Source organism: Dromiciops gliroides, chromosome 6 (assembly GCF_019393635.1).
Source record: "Dromiciops gliroides isolate mDroGli1 chromosome 6, mDroGli1.pri, whole genome shotgun sequence".
Lineage (NCBI taxonomy): Eukaryota > Metazoa > Chordata > Mammalia > Microbiotheria > Microbiotheriidae > Dromiciops > Dromiciops gliroides.
In genome coordinates, this window is record NC_057866.1 from 122,038,868 (window position 1) to 122,052,894 (window position 14,027).

At 38.0% G+C, this 14,027-nt stretch overlaps 1 protein-coding gene across 1 annotated transcript in view; it reads right to left on the reverse strand.

Moving 5' to 3' along the window:
• TEC (tec protein tyrosine kinase) overlaps positions 1–14,027 on the reverse strand; it is a 122,635-nt gene that overhangs the window by 88,768 nt on the left and 19,840 nt on the right. The window contains exon 2 of the mRNA XM_043971048.1: positions 5,395–5,478. Coding sequence (XP_043826983.1) covers positions 5,395–5,398 — 4 coding nt within the window. The 5' untranslated portion in view covers positions 5,399–5,478. The remainder of the gene's footprint in view (positions 1–5,394; positions 5,479–14,027) is intronic.

Here is a 14,027-nt window from a genome sequence, read left to right on the forward strand (position 1 = left end):
GAAATGAGAGTGATGCAGGAGGGTCATGAAAAAAAAAAGAATTAGGATAGGGCAGCTAGGTGGTACAGTGCATAAAGCACTGGCCCTGGTTTTAGAAAGACCTGAGTTTAAATCCAACCTCAGACACTTGACACTTACTAGCTGTTTGACCCTGTGGAAGTCACTTAATCCTCATTGCCCCTCCCCCCCCCCAAAGAATTAGGATAGAGCAAATAGAAGGTAATGACTTTATGAGAAATCATGACACAGTAAAGCAAATCCAAATGAATAAAAAAAATAGAGGGCAATATGAAATATCTCCTTGGGAAAACAGCTGACCTGGAAAATAGATTCTCCGAGAGATAATTTGAAAATCATTGGACTACCTGAAATCCAGGATCAAAATAAGAGCTTAGACATCATCTTCCAAGAAATTGTCAGGGAAATTTGCCCTGATATTCAAGAAGCAGAAGGTAAAATAGAAATTGAAAGAATCCACTGATCACCCCCTGAAAGAGATCCCAAAAGGAAAATTTCTAGAAATATTATAGCCAAATTCCAGAGATCCCAGGTCAAGGAGAAAATATTGCAAGCAGCTAGAAAAAGGGAATTAAAAGACTGTGGAGCTATAGTCAGGATAACACAAGATTTAGCAGCTTCTACATTAAAGGACCAGAGGGCATGGAATATGATATTCTGGAGGGCAAAGGAACTGGGATTACAACAGAAAATCACCTACCCAGCAAAACTGAATATAATCTTTCAGGGGGAAAAATTGCACTTCAATGAAAAAGAAGGCTTTCAGGCATTTGTGATGAAAAGACCTGAACTGAATAGAAAATTTGACTTTCAAATACAAGATCCTAGAAGTATAAAAAGGTAAACAGGAAAAAGAAATCATGAGGTATATTTAAAAATTAAACTGTTTACATTCCTACATGGGAAGATAATACTTCCAACTCACAAGAACTTTCTCAGTAGTGGGGCAGCTGAAAGGAATTTACTTAAACAGAGGGAATTGAATATGAAGGGATGATATCTGTAAAACATTTATTTTTTGTTTATCCTAGCTTTTTGTGGGGTAGACAGTGTGGGGTGGCTTATGTCTGGGGCTAGATTTGGGCTTGGGGCCTCCTGGGTCCAGGGCTGGTGCTTTCTCCACTGTGTCACCTAGCTGACCATGATGACATCTTTAAAATAAAGTTAAGGGGTAAGAGAAATGCACTGAAAGAAAGGGAAAGGGAGAGGTGGAATGTGGTAAAATAGCTCACATAAAAGAAACAAGAAAAAGCTTATGGAATGGAAGGAAAGATGGGGAAGGAGCAGGGGAGTGAGTGATCCTTACTTTCATCAAAATTGGCTCATAGAGGAAATAACATACACACTCAAGTGGTTATAGTAATATGTTTTGCCCTGAGGAAAAGTGGAAGGGGAAGGGGATAAGGGGAGAGAGGCAAAGAAAGGGAGGGCAGATTGGGGGAAGGGGAAGTAAAAAGCAAAACACTTTTGAGAAGGAATAGGGTGAAAGAAGATAGAAAATAGAATAAATATCAAGGGGAGAGAATAGGATAGAGGGTAATACAGTTAGTTAGCAATAGTAATTGTGAAAGAAATGATGAGCAGAGTGCTATCAAAAGGACATATGAAAAATGCAAACCAGCAACAGAGAAAGAACTGATGGTATCTGAATACAGATTGAAGTATAATTTTATTTGTTAGTTCCTCTTTCTAAAGTTATTTTGTCTGTTTTCTTTCACAACCTGACTAATTTGAAGATGTTTTGCATGACTGTACATGTATGACTTATATTGAATTGCTTTATTTCTTAGGGAGGGGTGAGGAGGGAGGGAGGAAGAAAATTTGGAACACAAGGTTTTAAAAAAAATCAATGTGAAAAAATTTGGGTTTTTTTACAGGTAACCTGGGGAAAATTCTAAATAAATAAACTAAATAAAATTTAAAGAAATTATCAAGTAAAAATGTCATGATCTAAAGAATAAAATAGAAATTGAAATAATCCACCAATCACCTCCTGAAGGATCCCAAAATGAAAACTCCCAGGAATATTATAGGCAAATTCCAGAGTGACCAGGTCAAGGAGAAAATATCACAGGCAGCCAGAAAGAATCAGTTCAAATACTGTGGAGCCACAATCAGGATCACAGAAGACTCAGCAGCTTCCACGTTAAAGGAGCAGAAGGCTTGGAATATGATATTCTGGAAGGCAAAGAGGTTAAGATTACAACCAAGAATAACCTGTCCAGCAAAACTGAGTATAATCCTTCAGGGGAAGAAATGTACAATTAAAGAAACAGAGGACTTCCAAGTATTCCTGATGAAAAGATTAAATCTGAATAAAAAAATTTCACATTCAAACAGAAGACTCAAGAGAATCATAAAAAGGTAAATATGAAACAGTAGGGTAAACATAAACAGTAAGAGACTCAATAAAGTTTAACAGCTTATGTTCTTATATGGAAATATGATGCATGTAATTTCTAAGAACTTTATCATTTTAGGGCAGTTAGAATGAGTCTACATAGACAGAAGACACAGGTATGAGTAGATTATGTTGGAAGCATCTCCAAAATAAAAAAATTTTAAATGTAGGGTTGAGAAAAAGGGATGTATTGGGAAAAGGGGGAAGGAAGAGGCAATATGGGAAATTTTTGTCTCATGAAAGAGGCACACAAGGAAGAGCTTTTATAGTTGTTGGGGGAAGAGGGGGAGGTGGTGGACAATGCTTGACACTCACTCTTATGGAATTGGTTCAAAGAGAAAAGAAAAACACACAATCATTTGGGCATAGATATGGGAAATGGGAAAAGGGAATAAAAATATGGGGGGTTGAAAAAACAGAGCAGATTAAGAGAGGCAGTGGTCAGAATCAAAACAGACTTTTAAAGAGGGATAGGATAAAAAGAAAGAGGGCTAAACAGAAAACAGTAGGATAAGGGAAAATACACAGTAATCAATTGTGAATGTGAATGAGATGAACTCAACTATAAAACAGAAGCACATAGCAAAATGGATTAGATATCAGAATACAACAATATGTCATATACAAGAGACACACTTGAAACAGAAAGATGCCCATAGAAAAATAAAGGGCTGATGCAGAATCTATTATGCTTCAACTAAAGTAAAAAAAGGCTGGTGCAACAATCATAATCTCAGATAAAACAAAAGCAAAAATATACCTGATTAAAAGAGAGAATCAAGCAAACTGTATTTTGCTAAAAGGTAATATAGACAATGAAGTAATTTCAAATTTTTATAGAAAATTTCTCTAAGACCTCATTTCTTAAATATGTAGGGAATTGAGTCATATTTATAAATAATGAGTCATTCCCAATTGATCAATTGTTAAAGGATATAAACAGGCAAGTTTCAGAAGAAATCAAAGCTATCTATAGTCATATAAAAATGCTCTAAATCACTATTAATTAGAGAAAGATAAATTAAAGCAGCTCTGAAAGGTAAATTAAAACCTCACACATACCAGAAATGACAAGTGCTAGAGGGGATGAGGGAAAATAGATACGTATTGGTTTGGGGTTTGGGTTTTGGTTGTTTTTGTTTTTGTTTATGTTTTTGTTTTTTGTTTTTTTGCAGGGCAATGAGGGTTAAAAGTGACTTGCCCAGGGTCACCCAGCTAGTAAGTGTCAGAAAATGGATACATTAATGAACTGTTGGTGGTGTGGTGAACTAGTGCAACCATTCTGGATAACAATCTGGAGTGATATACAAAAGGCTATAGGGGCAGCTAGGTGGCGCAGTGGATAGAGCACTGGCCCTGGAGTCAGGAGTACCTGAGTTCAAATCTGGCCTCAGACACTTAACACTTACTAGCTGTGTGACCCTGGGCAAGTCACTTAACCCCAATTGCCTCACTTAAAAAAAAAAAGGCTATAAAACTGTGCATGCCCTTTGACCCGGTAATACCACTACTAGGTCTGTACCCCGAAGAGATAAAAGGAAAAGGACCCACAAGTACAAAACTATAGCATCTTTTTGTGGTAGTAAAGAATTAGAAACTGAGGGGATGCTTATAAATTGGGGAATGGCTGAACAAGTTTGGGCATGTGATGGAGTACCATGGCATTATAAAAAGTGACAAAAGGGGTGGTTTCAGAAAAATATGTTAAGACCTGAATGAACTAATGCAAAGTGAAGTGAAAAGAACCAAGAGATCATTGTGCACAGTAACAGCAATGTTGTAATGATGATCAACTGTGAAAGACTTGGCTATACCAATCAATACAATGATCCAAGACAACTCCAAAGGACTCATGATTTTTAAAAAATGCTATCCAAAGAGAACTACTCTGAGTGCAAAGTGAAGTATACTTTTCTCACTTACTGTATTTTTTTGCTTTGTTTTACAATACAGCTAACATGGAAATATGTCTTACATGATTTCACATGTATAATTGATATATTATTTGCCTTCTCAGTGGGTGGGGAGGGGTGGAAATTAATATTTAAAAGGAAAAAACATTATAAATAAATAAAGAAGAAAATTATTTGAACAAGATAACACATTCAGATTTATCAGAGATGGCCTAGTGCTGAGGAACATCAACAGTATAATTCTATTGCAATGAGATGGTCGTAAAATGGAGGTTGCTAATAAATTATTGGGGGCTAGCCAAAACTGTGCTGTTAAACCACACTAGTGATCATAGCCAAGGCTGTTGGTCATCAATGGATCTGTGCCCACATAGTCAATCACTATCATTGCAAATTGGGAAATAGAGAAGGAATGCAAGAAATGATGTTGTTTTACTAGGAAGAGAGGAAGTTCAAGTAACATAAAGTAATGAATCAAACTAGAAGTCCAAAGTTTAGAGGAATCAGCGATGAAAAAAGTGCAGGTCCATTAATAATTTCTAGCATCTGTCTTTATAGGGTATGTTTTTTCCATACTGGCTGGTATGCCTTAAAATATTCCCATAATGAGGAAAAGCCAAGATTATACATTATTGATGGCATGGGAAAATAGGATCCCACTTCTAGAGCTAGAATGTGGTCCAAACCCCTCACTTTACTGGAAACTTGCATGCAGAGAGAATATGTGACTTGCCCTCAGTCACACAGCAAGTAAGTGGCACAGCTGAAGTTTGCACTCAGGTTCTATGACTAACTTAAAATGATATTTCTCCTTTTCCATCTTGCTTCTCTTTCTCCAGTATTTATTTTCAACTGAAGTATTTTTCTCCCCTTTGTCAAAAGGAAATTAAGCAACAGAGGCAAGCATAAGTTAATAAATGACATTTATATAGCACTCTATAATTTACAAAAGGCTTTCCATGGCATTTGAGGTTATAACAATCCTAGAAGGTAACTATAAGTATTATTAACCTGTACATTTTATAGATGAATAATTTGAGGTTTGTAGTTTAAGTGACTTACCCATCGTCGCATAGCTAGGGAGTATCTGAAGTAGAATCTGAACACAGGTCTTCCTAACTCCACGTCTACCACACAATCCTATGCCTTAAATAAAACATAGATGCTAATCAATCACTAAACCATGAGCAATAGGAAGTTACTAGGTCTCATTTCCCAAAATTGCAAAAGTATTATGTGAGTGTAGCTTTTAGACAGACAACAGTGTGACAAGAGCTTAACATAAACTCTTTATCTGAAAAACATTTCCCTTCCTGTTTCTGATTCAGAGAAAAACAATGACCAACAAAAAATAAGACTTTTACATAGAAACATCCTACACTCTCTTTTTTCTGTTATTTCTGCATTTAAGGAATAGCATGCTCTACATTTGATGAGTGAGATTAAGTACCTAATGTATATAAAATTCAGGAAAAGAGAGAGAATAATTTAGAAAAACATCAAAGTAGCCAAGTCTTCAAACTCTCAATATGTTGTTCCTTCACAGTTTTTCTGAATTATTTTTCTTGAACAATCTTAGACTATAACAATTGGAAGGGATCTCACATCATCCAGTCCAACCCCTTTATTTTACAAATGACAATATCAAGGTTCACTGGGGAAGTTAGTAGTGGAGCCAACATTAGATGCTGTAACTCCTGACAACTGGACCGGACCTGTCCTCTTCCCACTACACCAAGGAATCTACAACTAACTCATTCTCTCTCTCTCATTCTCTCTCTCTTTCTCTCTCTCAGTCTTTCTCTCTCCCCACACACATATAAATATGCATATATGTAAATGTATATACATATATGCATGTATGGTGTATATGCTTATAAATTATACAAATATATCATAATCCTATAAATAATTCACATACTAGATTATATAATATATAATATAGTATAATACATAAGCTATTTTATATAATATAGCATAATAATAAATATATCAGTGCATCTCAAATAAATATTACATATTGAATATCTAATGTAATTATGTTATAGCATAATGATATAAATATAATATATACATATTATATACATACATGTGGTATATATGTATAAATAAATAAACCTAGAGAGGGATGAACATGATTCTTCTATTCTAGACTGCTTACACCCAATTCATAAGAAGATTTTTTTTAAAAAAGGGAAGTTGGATAGTTCTACCACCACCCCTAACCAGGCTCTGTCCTCATCTACCACTTTGGTATTGGTTAGTCAAGAAGACACAAAGAGAAGTAGAAAGGAAAGGAATAGCAAGAGACAGCAATGAGGACCTCCCTACCTCAAACTACTGCCACTGCTCCAAACGAGTTGCCAACTTCATTCCATTCTATCCTGTAGATAATGACAATAATAATTCACATTTTTATAGGACTCTAAAATCTGCAAAACATCTTTACACAATCAGGAGGCAAGTAGTACAACTATTATTATCTCCATTTTACAAATGAGGAAACTGAGGACCTGAAGGGGCTAAGGGATTTGCTCATGGTCACACAGTTTGTAAATGTTTGAGGTACCATTTGAACCCTGATTTCCTGATTCCATAGCCAGCACTCTATCTACTATGTCATGTTACAAGGTTGCCCTTTGTTCCTGGAAATCAGCAGTCTTATGATAATGTAATATAATACTTCTGCCTATCCTCAAAATAGGAATACTGTATGTAGTTTCTAGTGGCTAAAAATAAAGCCATGGTCTAATGTAACATCTGCACTTGTCTCATCTCCTTATTTCCACTCTTTCCTCCATTTCGAATTTCACATTGATAGCTGTTTATGAAATTCACCCAACTTCCCCCCCTCCTTTCTCTTCTAATCAGGAACCTCAGAAAAGGATACCCAAGAATCAATATCAAAACTCACAAGACTCAGAGTCCAGGCAAAAAGAAGTTTAACTGAAGAAAAACTTTGTATCATTTCTGAAGTCTGAGTACAAAATAGCCTGAACTGAAAGATTTGCTATTATATACCTTTTATGGTAAAGAAGACTAAGGAAGGTCATCCATACCAGCTCCCTTACTTTGCCCATACTTTTAACAATTCCCTGTAACAAAAGTGATGGACTTCACAAATAACATGAACAAAAGCTGTTTTAAGTGATACGTGGCTTTCAACCCAAATATGTCACAAAAATAGACTAAAGAGATAAGATGAGAAGAAGAAAGAGATGGAAAGTTAGGAGGGGGCAGGTTGTAAAGGACTTTGAATGTCAAAAATAGAATTTTATACTTTATCCTGAAGGTGACAATTTATTGGGATGCAGGAAGGGAAGGGGGGAAGAGGTGGATGTGGGCAGACCTGAACTTTATAGGAAGATTAGTTTGACAGCTAATTGGAGGATGGGTTGGAGTGGGGAGAGATTTCAGCAGGGAGACCAAAAAGCATTGCAACAGTCCAGATGTAAGGTGATGAAGGCTTGCACAATGGTAAGGAGAGAGGGGAACATATTCGAGAAATATTACAAGGGGTTAAGTTAACAGGATTTGACAACAGATTGGATATAGGGGGTGGGAGAAAATAGAGTTAAGGATGACACTTTGGTTGAGAGCCTGTTTAACTAGGAAGATAGTGGTATTCTCCATAGTAATAGGAAAGCTAGGAAGAAGGAATAATTTGAGAGTCAAGACGATGACTTAAGTTTTGGACACATTGAGTTTAATATGTAGACCGGACATCCAGTTTGAAATGTACATCAGGCAGTCAGAGATATGAATTTGGAGGTTAGGGAGGAGGTTAGAGCTGGATAAATAAATCAGAAAATAATCATCATAAATATGATAACTGAATCCATGGGAGCTGATGAGATGACCATGGAGTCACCCATAGCTATCAAGGAGTGACTGGAAGAAAGATTAAGCAATGAGACTGAAAAGGAACAGTAAGACAGAGAGGAAGAGAACCCAGTAGAGTAGTGTCATGAAAACCTAGAGAGACGAGAATATCAAGGAGGAGAGAGTAATCCACAATGTCAAAGGCTATAGAGAGGTCATGAAGGAAGAAGCTTGAGAAAAGGCCATTGGGGGAGGGGAGGGCAGCTAGGTGGTACAGTGGATAAAGCACCAGCCCTGGATTCAGGAGAACCTGAGTTCAAATCCGGCCTCAGACGCTTGACACTTACTAGCTGTGTGACCCCGGTCAAGTCACTTAACCCTCATTGCCCTGCCCCCCCCCCAAAAAAAGTGTGTGTTGAAAAAAAAAGGAAAAGGCTATTGAATCTGGCAAATTAAGAGATTACTGGTAATTTTGGAGAAAGCAATTTCAGTTAAATAATGAGGTCAGAAAACAGATTGTAGAGAGTTAAAAAGAGTAAGAGGAAAAGACTCAGGCATCAATTCTAGATGGCCTTTTCAAGGAGTTTAGTGACAAAAAGGAGGAGAGATGTGAGATGATTGCTAGTGGGGATGTTTAGATTAAATTAGGGTTTTCTGAGAATGGGGGAGACACAGGTATTTCTGGAGACAGTAGTAAATAAGCTAGCAAACATGGAAAGATTGAAGATAAATGAGAGTATCTGAAATGAAATAGGTTCATTTATGGATACTGAAAGGTCAGAACCTATCAAGGAGAAGGGCCACCTCCTCATAGGAGAAATAGGGAGAGGAGATGATGGAAGAAGGCACCTGGGTAATGAGAAATAAGGAATAGAGGAGCTCTGGACAAATGGGTCCCAGTGATTTCCTTGAGTTATTAGGGAAGGTTCTCAGCTAAGAAGGTGGGGAAAGAGGGAGCCTTGAGAAACTTAAGGAGGTTTGGAAAAGCCACTGTGTTGAGTGAAGTTGTAAATTAATTAGAGAAGTATAAAAGGATTGTCTTGCAGTAGTGAGTGTCCAGTTGAGATGATGTGACATGAATTTGTAGTGGCCCCAATCAGCACATTTAGTAATATTTTCCAGTTTCATTCAGCAGCAAATCAGGAGGGACTAAGACAGCAGATGGTGGGAGTACTCCAAGACTGAGGCTTGGCAGGGTAAGATCGGTGACAAAATAAGGGAGCAAAGGAATCAAAAGAATATGACAGCATAAAGATGTTTACCAAGGGGTCAAGATGGCAAAAGGAGATTTTTGGTAGCACAGGGGTAATGAATGGCCTGGGAAAGGACTGAGTGGTTGAGTGATTGGAGGTCATAGTGCTACTTAAGAATAGGGTTTGGGATTACTAGGTAGAGAAGAGGTGGGATGACAACAGACTGTGATCAGATAAGGAAATTTCAGAATTCATAGTATACCTGGAGATGACAGCAAGATGAAAAGTATGACTATCTCTTCGTGTAGTTGACTGAGGTAGGGTGGAGGAATAGACCAAGCGAAATGAGTAAGAGGAACTGGGAGGTCAGAGTGTTTGAGAGAGTATGAATATGTAACTTGAAGACCCCTAGTTCAAAGTTGGGGAAGAGAGAAAGACTGTGAGTCAAGCACTGAACTCATTGAGGAAAAAAGGTCAGTAAAGACAACAACTACTAGAATTTTGATTGAATTGTAGATATGGGTTGAGTGAAACCTTAAGGGTGGAAGGTATCTGAATTCCAGTGGTAGAGGAAGAACCTGGAGTATGCCAACTCTACACACACACACACACACACACACACACACACACACACACACACACACATACACACACCCCTTGACCAGTGAGTTGAGGTGAATGAGTGAAAGGTCAACCAGTGCTAGAAAGGGTAGCCAAGTGAGGCTGAGTCATCAGGAGGGAGCAAAGTCTCAGTGACAAAGGACAGAATGACAGGAGAGGAAAAAGATTTAAGATTAAAGTAAGTTTGTTACCTGTGGAGCAAGTATTCCAAAAAGTGCAGTGAAGGATAAAGTAGCCTTAGAATATGACCCTGGGGGCAGCTAAGTGGCGCAGTGGATAGAGCACTGGCCCTGGAGTCAGGAGTACCTGAGTTCAAATTCGGCCTCAGACACTTAACACTTACTAGCTGTGTGACCCTGGGTAAGTCACTTAACCCCAATTGCCTCACTAAAAAAAAAAAAAAAAAAGAATATGACCCTGGACTAGAGAGGGAGTGAGTGGAATGGAGATAAGGGATCAGGAGGCAGGGATCCTAGTGGGGAGGGGGGGAGGTCCAGAATCACTGGAATGGGGCATGTATGACAGGGGAATGAATTTAGACAGGTCATCAACATCTCTAGAAGTTTGGCCTCAGGGTGGAGTCTTCTCAGAGCCTCAGGCCACTCAGCAGCAGTGACCCATAAGGGGAGTTGAAGGCAGAAGATGGTGGAGTCTCCAAAAGGCAGAGGACAAGTACAGATGGAATGGTGGTACATAATAGGCAGACTACCCAACTCCAACATAACTACTCCAGCAAAAATCTAAATTCACAACAGTCCAAATGAAATCCAATGAAAACCTACATTAAGTGACATCTTTAATAACAGTTACCCCCCCCCCCAAAAGCAGCCAGAAGCCCACAGGTGACCAGAGAAAGATCAGAGACGCATGTATCCTGAAGGGTCTGTATCTGGAAGCAGCAGAATGAGAGCTCCCATGGGAAAACCTCTGCACTCAGACTGGGTCATCAGCCCAAGTGCTCAGGACCTTGCTCTGAGGTCCTTGCCCCTCAGTTCATAACTGGATCACTACCTTCCCAGGGATCCCACTTTTGAACAACTCTAATTCTTAGGGTGTTTTTCCCCCAGAATAATAAGATCACTTCTTTTTTATCCCCAGTAAAGCACATCTGCCTGTAGGTATGCCTATTTACACAACCTTAAGAGAATCTTCCTAAAGTTTATCCCCAGCTTGGCCTTTCATTATACTAAAAGATCATCTGCAGACTTGGGAATTATGTTCCTTCCTCCAATCATTTAGAATAAAAATTAAATAAAATCATGAGGAGTATCCATTTAAACCTGTCCTATTTTCTGAATCTTAGCCAGCTCTTTAAACATTCTTTTTTTTTTTTAATTTATTTTATTTTATTTTTTTATTTTTGTGAGGCAATTGGGGTTAAGTGACTTGCCCAGAGTCACACAGCTAGTAAGTGTTAAGGGTCTGAGGCCGGATTTGAACCCAGGTACTCCTGACTCCAGGGCCGGTGCTCTATCCACTGCGCCATCTAGCTGCCCCTTAGCCAGCTCTTTAAACCATTAAAAATGCATTTTTTTTCTATCCAATAGTGACTCATTGTGAACCTTTGTCAAAGATATTTAAAAGCCACTGCTCCTCTCTTATCCATATGTTTCTTTAGCAAAGTCTAGTGATTAAGAACTCTGATGAATATAATAACCAATCAAACCCCCCCAAAAACTAATTATGAAACCTACTCCCTACCCTTTGGCAGAGAGTTGGCATTCTAGAGGGGCAGAATAAAATAGCCAATGTGTGAATTTGTTTTTCCTGACTTTACTTGTTAAAAGGAAGGGCTTTGGAAAGGGAAAGAGGCACCTGGAGGTAGTAAAAGTGATGGGGGAGGGGGCAGCTAGATGGAACAGTGGATAAAGCACGGGCCCTGGATTCAGGAGGACCTGAGTTCAAATCCAGCCTCAGACACTTGACACTTACTAGCTGTGTGACCTTGGGCAAGTCACTTAACCCCAATTGCCCCGCAATTTAAAAAAAAAGTGATGGGGGAAAAAAGACAAGAAAGACTATATTGTCAATAAAGTTCAGAAGGGGACACAGACAGGCAGGGCCTTGTTAGTACTACCCTGTTAAACGTAATATACATCTAAAAAAAAACCAGAATGTGATAGCAATTGACAGTGTCATTTACCATCCCTTTGTTTCTGTTCTTTATATATGAAAATATTAATCTTTATTGATACTTGTCAAGTGCATACTAAAAAAATTTTTTTTTTAAATAAAAAGCTCTCTAGTTGGTTAGGCACTGTTTCCTCTAAGAGAAACCACAGAACTTAGTTTTCTTCTAAAATATACTGTTTAATGGATCTATTTCCTCTAAAAATTTCAAGAAAATCTTACAAACATTATATCTGAATTTTCTTTCAGGATCTCAGTAAGTCATTGCTTTCTATTAGTCTCACTTTTCTAACCCAGAAAATGAGGGTGATGCAAACTACCTGTTCTACCTGAATCTTGCAGATTAATTATTAGGGGATGCATGTAAAACAATGAGAGGGCAATAATGTACTGTACTGCAGTTAAACAGAACTTTATTTCTAACTACTTCAAAGCACTTTATGACATTAAACACGAACCTTCCTGAAGAATAAGATTTATTAATAATCTTTATTTATTAAGTGTCTTTATTTATGGAAGAATTGATTCACAGGAGAGTGAGAAAAAGAGCTCAGTTTTTACAGTATTCTACTCATCAGAGAGGCCTGATTTAGCAGGTAGCTAGGAGAACATTCTAAATTTGACCTCAGGAAAAGTCACTTCACACACACACACACACACACACACCCCTCCCATGCCTAAGTATCTTCACCTGTAAAATGAGAGGGATTAAACTAGATGACTAAATTCTTTTTATTTCTAACATCTATAATCCAATGAAACTGCTATAGAAATAATACTGGTAGTGATTCAGCCCTAGCACAAAGAAACTTGCAATATCCCCAACTATGTATTGTTTAGCAAAGGAGTTACTACACCTACACATTCATGTCAGAATTTTACTCTTGTCTTCGTTGTCCAGCACAGCTTTCTATACCTTATTTATTCATGAAGGTCAGACTAGAGGGGAAAGGGAATAAGTATTTATATAGCATCCACTATGTGCCATGTCAGAATGGGAAGTGAATAAGCATTTTTACAATGTACATACTATGTGCCAGGCACTGTACTATTCATAAATACTATCTCATTTGAGCCATCATTATTCTCATTTTACATCTGAGGAAATAAGGAAAACATTGGTTAAGTGATGTGGTTGGGGTAACAAAGCTAGTAAGCATCTGAGGTCAAATTTGAACTCAGATCTTCCTAACTCCAGGCCCAGTGCTCTATTATCTGTTAGCACCAATTGGCACAATAGGGAATGAATATAAGGGCTGGATTTCCCTAACAGTTTGTGATGCCTTTTCAGTTATAGGGAGGTCAAAATCAAATTCCAATATCATTGAAATAACACTCTTCAGCTTTTGGTATCAGAACCTAAGAAATTTAGGCATTCAATAAAAGTAAATTCATTTCAACAAGTGTTTATTAAGCTCCCATTGTGTACACCAGGCACATAAGCTATAAGGATGACACAAAGTTTGAATGAGATACTGTCCCTGTACCCATGGCACTTTCTGGAAAGGGATATGATATGTGTGTGTGTGTGTGTGTGTATGTGTGTATCACATCACGATACAAAAATGATACATGAAAACAATGACTTGGGAGGGAGGAAGGCATTATCAACCTGAGCAATCAGATAAGACTTCATGGAGAAAGTGGTATTTGAAATAGGCTTTAAAAGAAGAAGCCTTACAGGGGCAGCTAGGTGGCACAGTGGATTCAGGAGAACTACTAGCTGTGTGACCTTGGGCAAGTCACTTAATCCTCATTGCCCTACCAAAAAAGAAGAAGAAGAAGAAGAAGAAGAAGAAGAAGAAGAAGAAGAAGAAGAAGAAGAAGAAGAAGAAGAAGAAGAAGGAGCAGTGGGTTGGCCTTCAACAGATGAAGTGAGGAAAAGGGAAAGCATACCACACATAGGAAACAGTTTCATTAACAAAGGCA